This window comes from Pseudorca crassidens, chromosome 9, assembly GCF_039906515.1.
Source record: "Pseudorca crassidens isolate mPseCra1 chromosome 9, mPseCra1.hap1, whole genome shotgun sequence".
NCBI classification, from domain to species: Eukaryota; Metazoa; Chordata; class Mammalia; order Artiodactyla; family Delphinidae; genus Pseudorca; species Pseudorca crassidens.
Genome location: NC_090304.1, coordinates 38,726,483 through 38,745,803, shown reverse-complemented (window position 1 = coordinate 38,745,803; position 19,321 = coordinate 38,726,483). Strand labels below are relative to the sequence as shown.

The following is a 19,321-nucleotide window of genomic DNA, read 5'->3' as shown; positions in this document are numbered from 1 at the left end:
CGTGATCCTTGTGGGCAGGGTAATTGTGGCCAAAATGTATCTAAATTTCATTATTATTATCATAGCCAATCAGTATTTTGACTCATTTCTAACAAACTCTGTGGACTTGAGAGAGGTACTTAACCTTTCTGACCACAACTCCTAGTAAGAAACACATTTTGTATCACGAATCAGTACACACACACCCCCATACATGACCAAAACAAAGGTTTCATCAAGCAAAGCTTACTGTTACTATGTGAATACAGTCTCATATTTTCTATTCTATTTCATTAAAAAAGTTACGGGTTGTGATCTATGATACCGATTTCATGACCCACTGATAGGTTGTGATTGGCAGTTTGAGACACACTGGCCTAAAGATTCTTAAAAATTGTCCCTACAAATCTTTGAATCTATGAGCTTAACAGAATCACTCCCAGAAAGAACTTCCAAGAGAACATTCTTAGACAATTTTGAGTAGGAAAGAGTCATGCGTGGCTCCAAGGCTCATGAAGGCGAATGTGATCAACGCGAAAGGCCGTGAGAGGCTCCCTCGAGTCCAGGCTTCTAGCCACGCTCTGGATCCACGTGGGTTGGGAGGTCTGGTTGCCATAAGACCCCTCACATCAGGTGCCCTCTGATTTTATGCATCAGCCGTCAGCCTGGACACTGGAATCATACAATCCTCCCGGGAAGCACTTTGGCAAAACGAACGAAGGGCATAATCACGTGCCTACACCCTGACCTAGCGATCCCAGTCCTGAGCATATCACCCAAGGAAACAGTTCAACTAGTAACTGCAGTGTGTGCGTGCTGACAGATGGTTATATTAGGGTAGTGGAATATGAATACTTCAATTTTCCATTGTTTTGGGGGACACGACTCTACTGCTTCTACGATGATGATTCTAATAACTGTGCTGAAGTGCCTGTTGCAAAGAACTTCCCATCCCTCACCCCCTGGCAAGTGCTGCCATCACCTGGATGCCACCCGGAAGTACTTCTGGATGAAGTAGCACACGACAGCCAGGGGCAGGAGGGCCACGAGGAACACAGGTGTGACATAGGAGATGACGGCCAGAGCTGAGACACAGAGCAGGGTGGAGCGGCTCAGGCACTCCAGCGTGGACGGGATGTGCTGCAGGAGGGGAGGGTGACAAAGGGAGGTGAGTTTTGGTATTTGATGGCCTTCAGTGTGTTACCTGGAGTCATATTTTGCTCTCTTCCTTTATTACGGGTGCATGTCTTACCCCTGCAGCTACGCTGTAGGCTCCCTGAGAACAGGAATTAGAGCTTTGTTTTTCACCATCTAGTATGATGGCAAATAAAGAACACAGGCTAAATGGAAATGAATATTCTCCACAAAATCAGTCACCTTGGTTTAGAGTATGTTTGCAACCTTATTGTGAGCCAATAAGGCTTATTGGAAGCCAAAGGGATGTGATTTCCTTCAGCCTTATTAGGAGGGTCTCCCAGGGGAGGCCCCAGGTCCTGAGGCAGCATTATAATCAGATGGGGGCCACTGGGTTCCTACCCCAAGGCTCTGATCTGGGGAAGCCAGTGCCAGACAGGAAAAGCTCCTGGGGGCCTGGCCTCTCTGAACTGCGGAAATGCGTCGCCGTCCTGTGTACCTGGTCGATGGTGTTACAATCGGATGAGAACCTGTTCAGGATGCTTCCAAGGGGTGTGGTCTCGAAAAACCTAAGAGGTAACCAGAGGAGCAGTTACTCATATGTTTACTGATTTCCTTCCTGTTTACTGAAGGAGGACAGTTATTTCTTTCGTTTCAATGTCTATGGGGTCATCCCCAGGTCTGCTTTCCCAGGGGCATGCGCCTTTGCAGGTCTGTAGACATCTGGCCTGTGTCGCTGAGAATCCGGGTGGCCACGCAAAGGAGTGCTGGCCCCTCCCCAGCCTCTCTGATCCTACAGCCCATGTGTGACCTCTGCCACCGTTCTCAGCTTATCGCTCTGCCCGACACACTCAGGACTCCCTCTGTGTCCTCCTAGGGACACAGAGTTCTCTCCAGAGGGACAGCTCTCCCAGGGTGGGGAGGGGACAGGGCCCCGGGGCAGCTTGTTGGCCGGCTGACCCTGCAAGGCCACTCCAGCTGTCAGCACTCCGGCTGTGACCCAGAACCGGCACAACCCCAACAAGAGGATTTCAGAACCACAGATCTGGACAAATAGAGGGTAAGTAAACCTGGAGGCCGTGTCTGTGGGCCACAGAGTGCTCACAAGGCTGAAAAGTAAAAAGTGCAGATGGTGAGGTCTGGCACTGAGGAGGGGCCAGATAAGCTGTTTGCCTACTGTATTTGTAAACCGAGTTAGCCAGCCAATTGGGCTGCGACAGCCTTAAACCTCTTTCACACCAAGCAGCCTTTGGGGGTTTTATCCATCCCATTACGGAGGATGAGAACAGCTTCCCTGTGTGTCCCTGGGGTCAGAACCTGCAGAATGGCTGCGGGCGGAGAGAGAGGCAGGGGAGGTGAGAGCTGAACCGTGGGTGGTACCTGACTAGGGAGGGGAAACTAACATTTACGCAGAGCCTGCAGACACTCGCTGTGAAGGGCTGTGGTGACAATTAGATGAGCTAACCATGTAAGATTCCTAGCACCATGTCTGGCTGAGTACATGCCAGTTTCCCTCTGCTTTCTGCACCGAGGAGGGCACTTTTCTCACATCATCTCCTTGAGTCACCCCCAGAAGCCTGCGACAGAGATCGTATATCCCCATTTTATTGATGGGAGACCTGAGGCCCAGAGAACAATGACTTGCCCATAGCCCAGCACAGCCAGGGGAGAGGCCTACCTCATGGGAGCCAGGATGATCTGGTTTAGCAGGCTACAGTGCAACCTCTTGGCCACCTTCAGGCCTGTCCACTCCACTGTGATGGATGTGACAAGGCACAGCACGATGCCCAGACTGCAGAGCACTGTGAACACCATGGCGTAGACGGTCTGGTCGAGGGAGCACTCCTGGGCCTGGCAGAGAATGAGGCAGGGTCCTGCGGGGGGCGGGGGTGTCCATGCTCAGCCCTCCCCCCACCCCAGCCCCGGCACTGGGGCTGCTGGCCACACCTGGCTGAGGGAGCAGTTCCTGGACGTGGGGCTCAGGATCAGGGCGCTGTCAGTCCACTTGGCCAGCCAGTAGTCAATGGCCACCAAGACCATGTGCTTGAGCAGCTGGGAGAAGACGAGCAGTGAGAGAAGCAGGATGCCGGCCGAGGACAGGTACTTGCTGCAGGCCCGCCACGGGATCTTGGCGCGCTGGTGCAGCACCGACGACAAGTTGTCCTCCTCCTCACTCTCGGCCGCCTCCTCTGCAGGCCGCAAGAACCCTCCCTGTGGCTTCACATTGCACACCCCTCTGAGGGGAACCAGGGGGGTGTGTCAGCCCCACTTACAGATGGAAAGACTGAGGCACACAGATGGGATGGGATTTCATCAGAGGCACACTATCTCCCCACTCCCAGAACCCCAAACCTTAGTCTCCTCATGGTTGATCAGACCTCAGGCCATGATTTCACTCCAGTCCCACTGTCTGTACCTTCCTCTTCTTCCTCATCCTGCAGGAGGCCATCTCTCGAGGACATGGCCCGGGGCAGGCCCTGGGGTGGCTCTGCGGCTTTTCGCTCCACAATGGTCTCCTGAAAGACAGATGGGTCTGGCCGACGTCCTTGGGGTGTGCAGAGGGGAAAAGGGAGGGTAGGGGGGCAAGCACCCCCAGTGATGTCCGGTGTCAGTTTCCAGGTTGCCGCTGTCAGTTTCCAGGTTGCCGTGTCCAGATGGACACGTTTGCCTGCCAGAATTTCTTCCTTCCCCTTCATCAGCTACCAGCACCCCTATATCCCTGTGGGAGACCGCCTCTCCCCCATTCTTAGTCTCTGTGACAGGGGGCTGATCATTCTCCCTTGCTCCTGGGGTGTGCACGTGACCCAGGACTGGTCAATCTTCCCATTCCACATCCCTGACCACAGTGATTTGTTTGGGGTGGGCACATGACCAAATCGGACCAATAAGAGTCAGCCCTGGGACTTTGCTAAACTGTCATGAAAGAGGCACTTTCCTTCTGGCAGAGCTGTTGACCTGGGAGAATGGAAACCTGAGATTGCCAATGGCCCTCATTGTTATATGAGAATGAAGCCAATGTGAGGTGAGTAGAGCCAAGGGATGGTGAGAAATAGATTCCTGATGATATTGCTTGACTACCTGGATCTAGCTCCACCTGAAGCTATGGCATTGACTCTCCAGTTTCTTGAGCCACTAAATCCTTAACTACCCACCCTTTTTTCTTCTTTGCTTAGCCAGTTTGCATTGGTTATCTGAAGCTTTGTAACTGAATGGTACCTGACTATCTCAGGATAAGGGGAAGTCATCCTCCCGACTCTGCCTTGGGTAGCTGGCACAGGTACTGGCTCTCTAGTGGGAGCAAGTTCATGCCCAGCTCCCACATCTGTCCTTTGTGTGTGGGGGGGGAGGGGGGGCTTCCTGGGGCCAATGAGGGCAGGAAGACCTTTATGAGTTCAGGTTCTAGCAAAACCTTCCCCTCAGGGGGTGGCTGACTGACCCCCAAAATACACCCACCTTCTCCAGCTCTTGGTCCTGCCGGTTCATGAGGGTCTTCCAGTGCTCAAAGAGCTGGCACTCAGACCTCTGGAAGTCCTTGAGCGTGCCCTCTCTCTGGATGGTGCCATCCTTCATGGCGATGATCTGGAAAGACAGAAACAAACCTGGCGGGGGGCTGGCTGGGGAGGAAGGGAGGAGGCCACAGCCCTGCCTGACCGAGAGGTTTAAGATGGATGTACACAGAGCACCTATCTCTTCCCCACCACAAACGGCCTCCAGCTTGCCCACTGCCCTCAGCAACACACTCCAGAATTTAGAGTGTGGTACTTCTGGCGGGGGGGTGGTATTCTCAATGGTTGCCCCGAGGTTGATAGAAGGGTTTGCAGAGCAAATTAGAGCATCCTGGTCAAGCTGTCTGGGTATCCCCAAGGACTCCAGCAGTGAGAGCTGTTTCCATACACTGAAAGGGCTAATAGCACGTTACCCTTAGCTCCTCCTCATGGCAGGTCTGATACGTTCCACCCGTGCTTTGGCAAAGCACCTGTTGGTCTAAGGGTGTGTGGCCTCTTTGAAATCAATAAAACTTCTTTTATTTGAAACATTCAATGTTTTATACTCATGTAGACCCATCAGTAATTCAGAAACCCATCCTGCTCCTCTCACCCCCACCCACCCCATGCTGGGGTTCAGGGACGGATGCCCAGGAGTCCTGTTCACTGACACCTTGAGGAACCAGGCACCTCCGTGTCTGCCTTCTTTGGACTAAAGATTGTCCCGAATTGTCTCACCAGAATCACCACAAAAACTCAGACACAAACCTGTACCTGCTTTAATAGCTTTTTTTTTTTTTTTTTTTTTTGCGGTACGCGGGCCTCTCACTGTCGTTGCGGAGCACAGGCTTCGGACGCGCAGGCTCAGCGGCCATGGCTCACGGGCCCAGCCGCTCTGCGGCACGTGGGATCTTCCCGGACCGGGGCACGAACCCGTGTCCCCTGCATCGGCAGGCGGACTCAACCACTGCGCCACCAGGGAAGCCCTTTAATAGCTTTTTAAAGAAATCTAATTTTTTTTTCTTTTTTCTGCTTTAATATCTTTTTGTGAAAATCTGGATCTTTTTTTTTTTTTTCCACAGTAGAGGGAAGATCTTACCACATGTAGAAGGAAGACTTATTTGGGGGGAATTAGCAGGGCCAATTAACACAGACCTGAAGCTTAGGAAGGACCTCAATTTCCCCGGACAAATTTATGTAGGATTCAGGCAAGACCCAGATTTCACAAGTCACATGATTTCCATCTTAAAAATTAAATGCTTTCCAATTATTTGAAAAGTAACTATTGTCTTCATGTTGAGGAATATGGGAATTTAACTGATGTGGGATTTCACAAAACTGCATTCTACTGGTAATATTGAAGTTTCTATTACCATTGCCATTGTTTGTTTCCATATTTTCCATTGGATCCTAACTTGAATCTGATGCACTAGTGGGCAGGAAGATGGCTCTCCCTTCCAAATGGGCACTCCCCAAGGCTAGGGGGCGTGAGTCATCAAACTGGGCAGGAAACAGAGGTAAGAACTGAGTGTCTGCTTCTTTTTGAGACTTCTTTGTGCCAGCCTTGTGTGTACCCACATGGGGCCCGTGTCAGGATATGGATGTCTGCAGCTCTAGGTGATACCAAACCCTTGGGCTATGCAGGGTCTCCCTGACTGGCCCAGCCTGTGTGAAGCCATCCATTGCTGATCTCTTCTGCTTTGTGGCCCTCAGCAGTTGCTACTGAGACATCTGATTGACTCCTTTGAAGATGTCTGACTGCCTCTCCCACCTCAGCCCTCCACAGCTTGACCCCCTTGTGGCCCCTCACCCAGTCTGCATGCGGCAGGTACTGCAGCTTGTGTGTCACTAGGACCACTGTCCGCTTATCATCTCGGAGCAGCTCAAGGATCCCAGCCTGCATCAGGTGGTCACTCAGATGGACATCCAGAGCTGAGAAGGGGTCATCCTAGGCAGAAGGGAGAAGGTAGGGACACACGCGGGAAGAGGGGATAACAGTGAGCGTAAAAACCACCAGAGTTACACCAGCTCTGTTTTAGGGACTGACACGAACCCAGCCCACTGCGTGGTCCTGGACAGTGCAACCAACCTTTCTGGGCCTCAGTTGCCTCGTCTTGAAATGGGGCTATCAGTTATGCCTCTCAAACAGATCTAATCACAAGCATTTCCTGACTCCTGAACCTCCACTGACTCCCTATAGTTTATTAAGTCTGAATTCCTTAGCACACTAATCCAGGCCCTTTATTTACCACCTGCTCAGTCTTCCTTTCCAGTCTCACTTCTCATCTGTCTTGTGCAAGCTCCCTACGCTCCAGGTTTCCAGGGAATTTGCCATTCCAGGCCTTTGCCCAAGCTGTTTCCTCTGCCTGGAGTGCTGATCTGCCTCTTGTCTGTCTGGTGAACTGTTATTCATAGTAATAGTGGAGGGTGGAGAATAAAGCTGGGGTCAGAGACCTGAGGTTCCTTCTTCTAACCGTCTGTCCAAATGCGCTTCCTCTTTCCTTCTGTTTAACTGACTCACTCTTCAAGACCCTCCTCTAGGAAGCCCTCCCTGATTACTCTAGCCCTCACAGTGTCTCCCTGGACATAGTCTGTGTCACACAGTTTGGCTTTCAAGTGGGCTGTGGCTCTTAAGTGTGGGTAAGCACTGTCTCCCTAATCAGACTCTCAACCTTTGAGGCCAAGGGCTAGGTTTTAGAATTCTTCAGTATCAACTAAGGTACCTCACTCAGAACTTGGCGTGAAATAGGGCAGGTATAGATAAGTTTTATCTCATGTTTGATTACTAGTGGTTAACTGGAGTGCTGTGTTGAGAAGGATTCTGAGGCCAAGTTAAGTTTCCATGGGAAAGAAAGCTGTGATCAATTAGCAATGTCTGCTCTGGGCATGAGATGTGAAGTGGTAACTCACCTTCCATGTATTTGCCATTTTTATAGTCGGGCTAAATAAATGTTAATAGGTTGGGGCTGTCCTACAGGGAGGAGGCCTATAATTACTACTCGCCTCCCCTCATGGCTACTGCAGAGCCCAGTGCGAAATCCACATGGGTCAATTGGACTAACCGTGCCTCAGTTTCTCCATCAATAAGATGGGTAGGTAATATCTCTGGCAGGAGAGGATTGCTCCTGGAGGGGGAGGTTGTTGGGTGATAGTGTGTGTGGGACTGTCTATCTGTGTAGGCAATGAGCCAAGGTGGCAGCCAGACACGAGGGCCCCAAGGAGGTACCAGCTGGTGCACTCACCAAGAAGACGACGTTAGTGTGCTGGTAGAGGGCTCGGGCCACGCTGATGCGCTGGCGCTGACCACCGGACAGGTTGATGCCCTGCCGCCAAAGGGGAGGAAAGGTCATGCCCTCACAGCCCTTCAGGAGAGACTGTCCTGGCCCCTCCTTGTGAGCTCTTTGGGAGGGAGGCCTGGCTCTATGCACCTCTTTGCCCCCTCTTCACCTGGCAGAGAAGGGGAACTTGTGCATGTTTACTGAATTCATTCAGAAGTGGGCAGAATGATTCCCAAGGTGCTAGGGACCATCTGACCCATGAAAACCAGGATGGAGGAAGGGCGGATTTAAATCACACATAAGGAGGACAGCCACAGAAGAATCCTATTTGTTTAAGCTTATGGAGGAGGGACCCCGCACGGAGAGGGAACAGGAAGAACCACCCTGAGTCTAGCGCAGTGTTGTGCGGGCTCTCAGTACATACTTGGGGCATGAATGGAGATGTCAAGTCATCTCCAGCCTGGGAAAGTGCTAAGCTGACCTCTGCACCAAGCAAGACCGAAAACGTTTCGAGGACAGCCACCAGCCCAGGGCTCAAGGAGATCATTTTGATCCCACTGCAGGCAACTCTTCAGCCTTCCCCCTCTCTCATTTCTCATTACCTGTTCTCCTTGAGAAGGATGTCAGGGCATGGTGATGGTGATGGGTGGGGAGCAGGGGAGGCTGAGGGCCCCAACTTTGAGAACCAGCCCCTGGAAGCTGCTACTAACCCGTTCCCCAATCTGGGTCTGGTCTCCATGGGGCAGGATGTCGATGTCTGGCTGCAGGGAGCAGGCTTCGATGACCATCTTGTACCTGCAGTGGGGTGGGTGGGGACACAGCTGATCAGCCTGGCCAGAGGTGGGCCTGGGCATTTGCAGAGGGTCATTACCTTCCAGGCAGACATGCCCAGGAGGAGCAATGGCTTTAATGGGCCTCCTGATGGGTGTAAGCAAACACCCCGTGAGCTTGAAAAGAGCTGAGGGCAGCACCTGACACCATCATGAAGAAAGTTAAGTATTTGAAAGATGAAATTGAATGGGAGCAGATAGCCACATAAGTGACAAGAGAGGGCCTGGGGCCCCTGTGCAGTGGGAAAAGCTGTAGCCAGAGCCCATGCTTGGAGCACTGCCAGGGAAAAATCACTGCTGGTTTGCTTAGGCAGTAAATGATGATGGCTGGTCAAATATTCGCCCAGCCTGCTCCCCTCACACTTCCCTGGTCAGCTCTCAGCCTGGGCAGGTGCCAGCCAGAGTGCATGGAGGCATCACAGTGTCTTGGTGACACGTACTTGGGTGTCAGGAAGACTTGGATTTGAAACCCATTTCTGTCACTTACTGGCTGGGTGGCCTTGGGAAAGTTACCTAACCTTCCTGAGTCTTGGTTTCCTCATCTATAAAATGGGGATAGTAATAGTACCTGCCTACTGGGATTGATGTGAGCGTTACAGCAAATCATGCATAGCAAGAGCACCTGGAAAGAGCTCCATGATGTTAGCAGTCATTAGCACTGGAGGGATTTGTGTACAAGCTGCAGAGCTGGGGGTAGGGAAGCACGAGAGTGGAGACTCACGGAGGGCTGGCGAGCCTTTTCACCAACCTCAAGAGAAGGCACCAGGGTTCCTGCACCTCCCTCCCCTCCTGCCTTCTCAACCACGGGAGCTGGACTGCCCTGATGCTCAGCACATCTGGATCATTTCCAGATGGACCATATGGAACAGGCTGGAATCCAGATAAGGGGGCTGGAGAGCAGGATGGCTGGGTGAGGAAGATCGATGGAGGAGCAGGCAGCCGGCTGGGCTTGGGGGCTGGGGCAGTGGCTCATGCATGACCAATTGCTCCCCCCCCCAGCTTGCCCCCCAACCCACCTCCTCGAGGCTTTTACCGTTGTTTGTTGAAGGGACTCTCAAAGGTGATGTTCTCCTCCACGGTGGCATTTAGCAGCCATGGTTTCTGAGAAGCATAGGCCACGGGGCCTCTCTTCCTGGAAAAAGCGGGGCAGGAGTAGGGAGGTATTCTCAGGGGGTCATTGTCAGAGGTGGTTGTCAAGCTGATGGCTTAAACTGGGGCAAGGGGGTGGGGGCAGCACTAAGATGAGGAGGTGCAGTTGGCAGAAATCTGCTTTGAGTGGCTCCTGGTGGCCTCTCGTTCCCCAAGGGCCCAAGGCAGGCTTGGGTGCTGGGTCTTAGCTGGCTGGGGGATAAGGGACCTCAACCCCTCCCTGCTCTCCACCCCTCCCTATCCCACCCCTTCAGTCTGTTGCCCTTCCTAAGTCTCTACCCAGAGCCTGGGAAGACCCCAAAGTGTGACCAAACTAAGTAAATACTTGAACCCTGATTTCCTCCTTCCTTGAGTAGCCCTCAAACCACTCGACTTTGATGTTAGCAGGTAACACTCCAAATGGAACTTTTTAAAAATGAACCCACATTTAGTGTGATGTGGTTTCTGAAGACAAAAAAAAAAAAAAAGGAAAGAAAGAAAAGGAAAAGATGACCACCAGACAAAACTGATCTGGTGTGAAGCGAGCGGCTTGACGCACGGAAGCAGCGGCGGCCTCCGAACCACCGCATGGAGCACAGCGCCCTCCCTGGCCTCCTCTGCAGCTGGGCTGGACCTGGGGGGCTGCCTTCCAGAGCTCTGTGGCTCCCTTGGCCTGAGACCCCCTCTGAGGAAGTCTGCCCTGGAGGGCGATGCTCTCGGGACACAGTACCTGATATCCGAGTCGGTTGCCGTCTCCCGCTCTGGGCTGCAGCAGGGGAGGAAAGACGTACCTTCAGGGTTCACCTGAGTAGACTGAGTTCTCCATAGACATTTTGAGCTCCCTCAAACCCAGCGTGAGTGCCTTTATAATCCCTGAGACCAAGACTGCAGCCACAAAAGCCACACGCCACCCAGGGGAAGCCTCCGCTGCCTGAATACATGCGACGTGTGTGAGGAAGGCCTCAGGGGACCTGGTTAAGTTACGAGGGACAGTGGGGGGAAGGCACCACTGGTGTAGGCTCATGGGGGTGGTGGTGCTTCCCACGTCAGAGGAGCATGAGGCCCAACACCTCTGCATTAGGGCGCGGACGCACTGGCCGAGGTCTCGGGCTGACATGGCTGCACAAATATCTGGGGCAGGAAGTGCGCTTTGACCGTAGCCAGGCGAGGCTGGGCAGGCCACCATGGGTGCCTGCAGTCTGGGGATGGCAACCTACAGCTGATGGAACTCAGTGTGGCACCTAGAGAGCTGAGAAGGGCTCCAGGTGTGATTTGCAGCCCCAGGTCCCTGTCAGAAGACAACCGTGGAGCCTGGGGGATCTGCCGACAGGGACGGGGTCAGTTCTGGTGCCCACGCAGCCTGGACAGACCCCAACTGCTCCAGTGTCAAATACTCCGTCCCGTTGTGCTCATCCATGCGTTCATCCTTGTCACATAGCATGAGGCCTGATTTTTGGCTCAAGAACTATGGTCACTATGGCTAGAGAGTCTGGGCTGTCATCATGCCCTGGCACTTGGCGACAAGATGGGAGAAAGGGCAGAGAAAGTATGGGGAAGTGAAACTTCTGTGGTGTTGGAGAGTGAAGGCCAGAAGCTTAAACGGATTTCCAAGGTCAAGTCAACCTCCCACTCCTGACTTCCCACCACCTCCAGTGTGTCTCGATTGTCTTGAAAGAGGTGTGGTTAGGCAGGGTTTTGAAGGTCTTAGAGCGACATCAATCTATTTCACTTGGATGTCTTAGACGACCAGAACATAAAGCACATTGAACATAAAGCAACACGACTGAATTTTCTGTCTGCCTAGGGGATACCCACCTCCGCTTTTTATAGCTTTGTTTCTCAACTTTTCTTTCCTTTTTTTTTAAATTTATTTTTTTATCTTTGGCCGCTCTGTGCAGCATGCGGGATCTTAGTTCCCCGACCAGGGATCTAACCCATGACCCCTGCACTGGGAGCACGAAGTCCTAACTGCTCGACTGCCAGGGAATTCTCCAAGCCCCTTCCCTTTATTGGAACCCACTTCCAACCGAGCTCCAAGGCTGTACCTGGGATCCTCTCCCGTCTCGCTGTCAGGAAGGCTGCTGGGGCACAAATGGGAAAAAACAATACCCGTTACTTCTCACTCCACTGCCTTCCTCTCCATCACACTGTGTCTTTGGGGAGAAGCAACCCCACAATCCCCACCCCTCTGACCCATCCCCAGTGCCCCCAAGTGGCTTCCATGGGGGCAGAAACTGTTCTTCTCAATCTCTGTCCCTCCTGCAGCAACTGGATGGGCCCCCTCCAAACAGCAAGGGCTTCATTAGTACTCCTGACACAACTCCAAGCGGCAGTGAAGCTGGGTTGGCATCAAGACTGGCTTATAGTTGGGAAAACTAAAGCTCAGGGAGGGAAAATGACTTTCCCAAGGTCATAATCATTTCGTACAGCGTTTTCCAACTGTGGATTGGGACCCAAAAATTGGGTCTGAAACAAGTAAACTGCAACTGCACTTAAAAAGAAAAGAAAAGAAAAGAAGAAAATACCAATGTGCATTGCATGTGGTCAAGATGTGTATTTTTTGTGTGAATTTTTTTTTCTCTTACTTATCAATGCATAAGTGTAGTGGACTGTGATGTAAAATCTGTTTCATACTGTGGATTACAGTAAAAGTTTTTTTGAAAAACACTGAGTGAGGGGCTTCCCTGGTGGCACAGTGGTTGAGAGTCCGCCTGCTGATGCAGGGGACACAGGTTCGTGCCCTGGTCCGGGAGGATCCCACGTGCTGCGGAACGGCTGGGCCCGTGAGCCATGGTCGCTGAGCCTGCGCGTCCGGAGCCTGTGCTCTGCGACGGGAGAGGCCACAGCAGTGAGAGGCCCGCGTACCGCAAAAAACAAAACAAAACAAAACAAAACAGAACAAAAAACACTGAACGAGGTGACCTGAATATTGGTGCCAACTTTGTCAGTGCTCTTTCGCCTGCCCCAGGCCACCTTTCAACCTTCCAGAAGCAACCTTCTGCCAATGAAGTATGTACTTCTGACATGCACATTTGGGGAAAATCAATCTGTTCTGTCTTCATGCAGATCTTACTTTAACAATAGTAAAATCAGCTAACATTTATTGAACTTTTATAAGCACTTGTGATAAGCACTGCAATAGTATTACCTATTTTAAAGCTCAAAAAAACCATATGAAGGAGGTCCGCACTTTATAGACAAGGAAAGTGAGACTTAGAGAGGCTAAGTAACTTGCCCAAAGTCACACAGCCAGCAAATAGCAAAGAAAATAGATTTGTCTAACTCCAAAGCTTCATGCTCTTAATGACTATGCTGCATTGCTTCACTGTGATTACCCAGGCCATACCTCTGATAAATTTCTTGCCAGGAAAACAGGATGGACAAAAACAGGGATGGAAAGAAGCCTGATGAAATTCTCTTTTGTCCTCTGCTGAGGAGCAGAACAGAACGGACCCTGATGGATATATAATCACCAGTTCCCTATGATCCTATTCACCGATCTTTATGGTTTCATTTCACTCCCTCAACTCCACCTAACCTCATGTTCCCTAACCATCAGATTGCTGTAGTTTATGGACAAGCTGGTAATGTGGGACAGATGAAAAAACCCAAGCTTACAAATTCCAACTCTGCGGCCACAGCCCAGATAAGCTCATCGCTGCAGTCTTCTGCCTTGACTGCTTCCAGAGTTGCAAAGGCTGTTACTTTTCTGGAGGGAAGCACATCTGTGGCCTCCCTGAGGACCCCAGCACACACTGAACTCCCTCGGCTCTAACTCAGTTTGCAGCATTATCTGGGCTGTTCATTTAGCCCTTATAATGGACTACCTTCTTCTCTAATCAGCTCCTGTGTAAGTCTTTTATCCCCAGCGGGATTTTAAGGCAGGAAGAGCATCTTTTTCAGCTCCACAGTGCTTCGCACATGACAGGTCTGTAATAAATGGAGGTTGGTAACAGACATCTTTAATCGTTTGGGAGGAAGGAAGGGAGGGGGGTTAGCACTCAGTGCGGGCCATCCTCATGCCAGGCACTGTGTGAAGTTGTTTGTATTCATCACTTCATCCTCACAAAAACTCTATAAAAAGATGTTAGTATCCCCATCTTACAGATGGAAACACTGAGGCTTAGAGTTTGCCTGATGTGCCCAATGGTACAGAGCTAGAAAGAGGGGAAGCTGGGATGTGAATCCAGGTTCATCTTCTCCTCTTTCCAGTGTAGTTCCAGCCTTCCTAGAATGAGTCTCCTCATTGTGTGTGTATGTCTTAATCTGAAAAGTAAAAACTGGTATATGTGGAACACACTTCCTCTCATTGATTGCTGGGCTCTTAAATGATTGTTCCTCTTCTGCCTGCACTTTTGGGACCAAGTAGTGAGCTAAGAAGATGATCTCTCCTTTTCTCTGACCCACCTCCTTCCCTGCAGCCAGCTGTGAGCTGGGTGCCTGTGTGCATGGCAACCCGAATCACTGCACAGAGCCTGCCCTCAAAGGGCTCACGGTCTGGCAGAGCGAATCAGACAGGTACAGATGTCAGAAAGTTATAAGGGCCAAAAGAAAAGTAGGAGCAAGAAAGTCCTATAGAAATTTTGGGGAAAAGTACACACAAACACATATGCAAATATGCAGAGAAAAGACTGGAAACTTCTGGGTGGCGGGATATTAGGTGGTTTTTAATCTTCTTTATACTTGCGTATCTTTTCTCATTTAATGTACATTCTTTTAGAGTCAGAGAAAAATGTACTTTTTACAAGTAGTTTGGAGGAGGAAGAAATCTGAGAAAGTGAGGAAGGGCTCATAGAAGTTACAGGTGAACGGAACCACGAAGCGGGAAGGATGGAGACAGCGGAGGTGGAGGGAGAGAATTCTAGGCTGGAGGAGGAGTCTGCATGAGTGCAGGCAGTGTGAGAAGTGGAAGGAACATGGGCTCTAAAGTTTGTATCCAATGGGCTTCTCTACTCACCGGTTGTGAAATCTTAGGCAAGTCCCTTTCCTTAGGGGAGGCTGTTTCCTTATCTATAAAATTGGGGTAATGGTAGGAACCTCACCATGACTCTGGGAGAATGTATTACCAACATAGCTCATAGCTGGTTGGAGGGAAGGACCTGGGTGGGGTTCGAGAATGAGGGATGGGGTGGGCGGGAGATCATCCTTTCAGCTCGGTGCTTGGTTTCAAAGGCACAGGCAGAGGAGGAGTCCAATGGCCCCAACATTCATTTAAGACCCCAACAATAAATAAAAAGGAAAGCAGTGGAAATTGAGGTTGGAAGGGGAAGTTAGGACTTATGGGTCTCCATGGTCCATTCATCCTGCCCCAGAGGGGCTTGTTGCTGCCCTGAACTATTACCTTTCACGCACAGTGCCCTTTCTGATTGATGTCGTTGGGTCCTAATGCCAAATCTCTGAGGGAGGAAAGGGTTTTTCTTATAGTTCAGATGAGGAAACTAAGATGCAGAGAGGTGAAGTAACCTGCCCAAGGTCACACAGCTATCGAGTGGCAGAGTCAGGACCACAACCAGAGACTATCTAGTTCCCAAGTCGGGCTCATCATGTCCACATGGTGCCCCTGCTGTCTGCTCACCGTCTCACCACACCTGCCTCCTGCAGGAAACCTGGGGTGCCCTTGAGCCCCTGACCCAACTCCCCAAAGGCTCCAAGGAACTGTATGAACAGATGGGATCACAGAGTCGTCCTGAGACAAGCCTATTTTTCACCCTGGGGAATCGGGGGTCTCAGGAGGCAGCCTTCACACCAAAAGGCAACAATGTCCTGAGGCAGGCTCAGAACAAGTAGGGCCCAGGGCGCACATCTCCGTGGGTGGCAGGGGCAGCAAGGAGCTCCAGAGAGGCCAGTTTGCAGTCCCTCGTGGGGAGGTACCTCAACACTTTCCTCGGATCCCTGCTTCCTGCTGTCTCCCCAGGGCTGTTTAAAATCAATCTACTGTGGACATTAATGGCCCTATTTTTTATTTCCAGGGAAAGAATTTCACTTGAATATATCTGCTAATTTTGAGTGTTTATCAGAATGTTTTCCTCTTAAAGATTAAGGAGAGAGTTTGCAAATTCCCAGGTTAACAGTGAATCGAAGCAGAGAGCCAGGCAGGTGCAGGTGACTATCAGTAAAGTGAATATTTGGGAGCCGCACGAGACCTGGGTTCTCCCAGAGACATGGAGCTGGGCAACAACCGATGTGCAGGACCCACTCAAGGCTGCCTCAGTAACTCTGCAGCCTAGAATGTAGGGCCTCACCCCTGAAGCCCCCATGCGCATCCCAGGCCTCTGTCCACCCAGGACTGGTGAGCCCCCTGAGGGCAGGGGCCAGGTCTTCTCCTTTGTAGCTTACACAGAGTGGTTCACAAAATACACATCCTGTGGGGGGGGCACCTGGGGCATGGCATGGAGTAGCCCTCCAGTCCCATCTCCAAGGAGCTCAGTGTCATGGGGGAGACATGCCCCAGCATACGGTGTGAGGCATGCACGAATAGGATTTGCACATTCCACATGCTGGTGGAGAAGTTGGGTGGTGGAGGTCTGGGTGAGGGAAACAGCTTGGGCAAACGCATGTGGGAAGGAGAGAGAGGTAAAGGCGCATTAATTGCAGTCTCCTAAAGGTCATAAGTTGTTCCTGGTTCATTCATTTAGCAAATGCATTCATTTAGCAAAGGCGCTGTGGATACAGAGAGACAAACAAGATATGATCTTTATCCCCAGGGAGCTCACTACAGTCTCTCCTGGAGACAGGCTGGAGTATAATTAAAGAGCAATAGGGGAATTTTGTTCCTGGAATAGAAGTACATCGTCAAAGAATAATATTTATAATAATATTTATAGGGCATTTGCTACATGCCAGGTTAAACCTCACATTAACTCCACGGGTAATAAGGGAAAACTGGTACAGAAGGGTCACAGAATTCCCCAAAGCACAGAGTCCAGATTTGAACCCGGACAGCCTGCCTCCAGAACATTTGCTCCTATCCGCTCAGCAGTACTGCTCATTTTCTTCAAGGAAGGAATAAATGAATGGTTGTACACACAAAGCAACCTCCCCAGAGCATTCTGCTGTGACCCTCCTAATCCCCCAAATCCCTGCCTTGTACCTCCTGGAACTCTTTCTGGCTGCCTGGTCACCAGGTCTTGGCCCTGGTATGGATGAAAAACACTGGAGCGGCTTGGCATCGCCCCTGCCTCTGGCTGCAGACAGCCAGGCCCCGGGAGGGGCTGCTGGGTCAAATGCTATTTTGCTCTTGGCTCACTTGGCAAGCGCGTCGTTGCCCTGCAGCCCTGCAGCCCAGGGTCTGAGGCATGGAGCTCCTGCAAGTAACGGAGGGGTACCTCAACACACAGTCCCCACACTTAACTCATTGCCCAGGGTAGGTGGGCCAGGCAGAGCTGTGTACGTATCCAGGATTTTGAGAGACAAACAGCAGATGAAGCCAGCTGAGCCAGGTATGACCAGCCTCCTTCTCCCATCCGCTGTAATGAACTCCTGACTGATCTCCCTTCCTGCAGTCTCTCTCTCCCCGATCCCTCATCCTGTATCACCAGCACGTTTCTCCTACAGCCTTCAGGCTAAATCTTGTTTCCCAGGCCAGGTATACAGGGTGTCTGACCTCAGCGCAGCCCACTTCTTTCTTTCTTTCTTTTTTTTTTTTTTTTGCAGTACGCGGGCCTCTCACTGTTGTGGCCTCCCCTACTGCGGAGCACAGGCTCCGGACGCGCAGGCCCAGCGGCCATGGGTCACGGGCCCAGCCGCTCTGCGGCATGCGGGATCCTCCCAGACCGGGGCACGGACCCGTGTCCCCTGCATCGGCAGGCGGACTCTCAACCACTGCGCCACCGGGGAAGCCCCCAGCCCACTTCTTTAGTCCTGTCCTTCACCAGCGTCCCTAACACCCACTGCTCTGGCACCAGAACCACACCCTCTTACATGATCACAACTTTGCCCACGCTGATACCCTTGCCTGGAACACCTTCCTCTCCCACCCCGGCCTCTTCCATCTGATGAAACCAGAGCCTCATCCTTCGAGGCTCAGATACCATGTCCACGTGAGCCTTCTTTCCTTGACCACAGAGTTCACTGTTCCTCTGTGCTCGATGGTGGCACTGATCTCTGTTCTCCTCCCTTGGAAGCAGCGGCCACGTCTTCACCATCTTTGCATTCCTATTGCTGTGCTCGGGGTCTGGCACACAGCAGGTGCTCAGTAAATATGGGGTGAGCGAATACATCAATGTAGAGAAGCCAGAACATGAGCTGAGTCATGAACAAATTCTCACAACGTCCCGGGGTTGGCTGCAGGCTACCCTGATGCACCCGCTATGCTTGGGAGGGAGGCTGTGCTGTGGAGGGGGGCAAAGTGGATCCTGGAGCAAAAAGATCCTTTCACCATCACTCCTCGCTGAGCCTGGAACAGAGCCAGGATGTGGGGCCCCACCTGCCGGTCGAGGAGAGTGAGTGTCAACGCAGACAGAGCTGTGAGCTGTGCTGCGATGGTTCTGCTGAGGCGGGGAGGCGGGGTATCACAGCCATTGAGGCTGCTGGCCTTCAGAGTGGTCAGGCTAGCTATTTCTTTGTGTTGCTCTCAAGCCCCTGCTCTCTCAGCACACAGTGGAAAGCCCATGCACTTGAGCACTTAGGGACACATCCCACTTCTGCCATTTAAGGGCTGGGTGGCCTTGGGCAACTTGCTTCCCCTCAGTTTCCTCATCTGTTAAATGGGGATAATGATAATGCCTACTTCACAGAGTTTGGTGAAGACTGACCGAGACAATGAGTAAATAAAGTGCCTTACACAGTATCTGGCACACAAGAGGTGCTCCAGCACCCTGGAGAGGCCCCTGTACCCGCTGGGGCTGGGGCAGAGGTTTCCTAAGAAAGAAGAGGCAGCAGTCAGACCCTGAGGGTTGGCACACCTTGGAGAGGAGGTTGGGCCTGAGGCTGAGCTGCCTCTGTAAAGGCCAGAGAGGTGCTGACACTGGTGTGACGGCACCTGAGGTTGAAGGGGGTGGGGAGGAGATGAAGGACGTGGGGCAAAGGGGACACGCTCAGAGGGGGTCTGATTCAGGCTGAGTGGGACACAGACAGGGGAATCTAGGGGCAGCCCCAGTCTCTGGGCTCTGTAATCTCATCTAGGAAAGGCCTGCCCTGAGAGAGGGCCTGGATCCAGTTTGCCCTCCACATGGAATTTGGAGAATAATCCCTGGAACTAGGACCCAAGGGACCCCAGCCCAAGGCAGTGGCCAGGCTTGAGGGAAAGAGCCCAGGCTTGGGACCCTGGTCTGCATGCTGACTGGTAAGTCACCCAGCCTCTCTGTCCTCAGTTCTTACTTCTGTGAAATGGGGCGATAACACCCAGCGAGAAGCTTCAGTGAGATCGTGCTTGCAGTGCACTTAGCAAAGGGCCTGCCCGTAGCAGGTGCCCAATAAATGGTCAGTTGCTTTCTTCAGCTCACAGTTCACTGGGGGCTCCTGTCTTCCCATCACAGACACACACAGG

The 19,321-nt window shown here is 51.8% G+C and overlaps 1 protein-coding gene across 8 annotated transcripts in view; it reads right to left on the bottom strand.

The window, feature by feature from the left end:
• Positions 1–19,321, bottom strand: part of ABCC8 (ATP binding cassette subfamily C member 8) — a 76,184-nt gene that overhangs the window by 10,253 nt on the left and 46,610 nt on the right. For 7 of the 8 annotated variants that reach the window (XR_010946123.1, XM_067749729.1, XM_067749728.1 and 4 more), the window contains 12 exons: positions 11,880–11,915; positions 10,565–10,600; positions 9,740–9,838; positions 8,587–8,671; positions 7,841–7,921; positions 6,409–6,546; positions 4,567–4,692; positions 3,530–3,629; positions 3,061–3,302; positions 2,792–2,964; positions 1,613–1,682; positions 962–1,119 (listed from right to left, as the gene is read on the bottom strand). Coding sequence is in view for 7 of the 8 variants with exons in the window: in XM_067749729.1 (XP_067605830.1) it covers positions 962–1,119; positions 1,613–1,682; positions 2,792–2,964; positions 3,061–3,302; positions 3,530–3,629; positions 4,567–4,692; positions 6,409–6,546; positions 7,841–7,921; positions 8,587–8,671; positions 9,740–9,838; positions 10,565–10,600; positions 11,880–11,915 (1,344 nt within the window). In the remaining variant the exon portion in view is untranslated. The remainder of the gene's footprint in view (positions 1–961; positions 1,120–1,612; positions 1,683–2,791; positions 2,965–3,060; positions 3,303–3,529; positions 3,630–4,566; positions 4,693–6,408; positions 6,547–7,840; positions 7,922–8,586; positions 8,672–9,739; positions 9,839–10,564; positions 10,601–11,879; positions 11,916–19,321) is intronic. The other variant, XM_067749724.1, reaches the window with a different exon arrangement.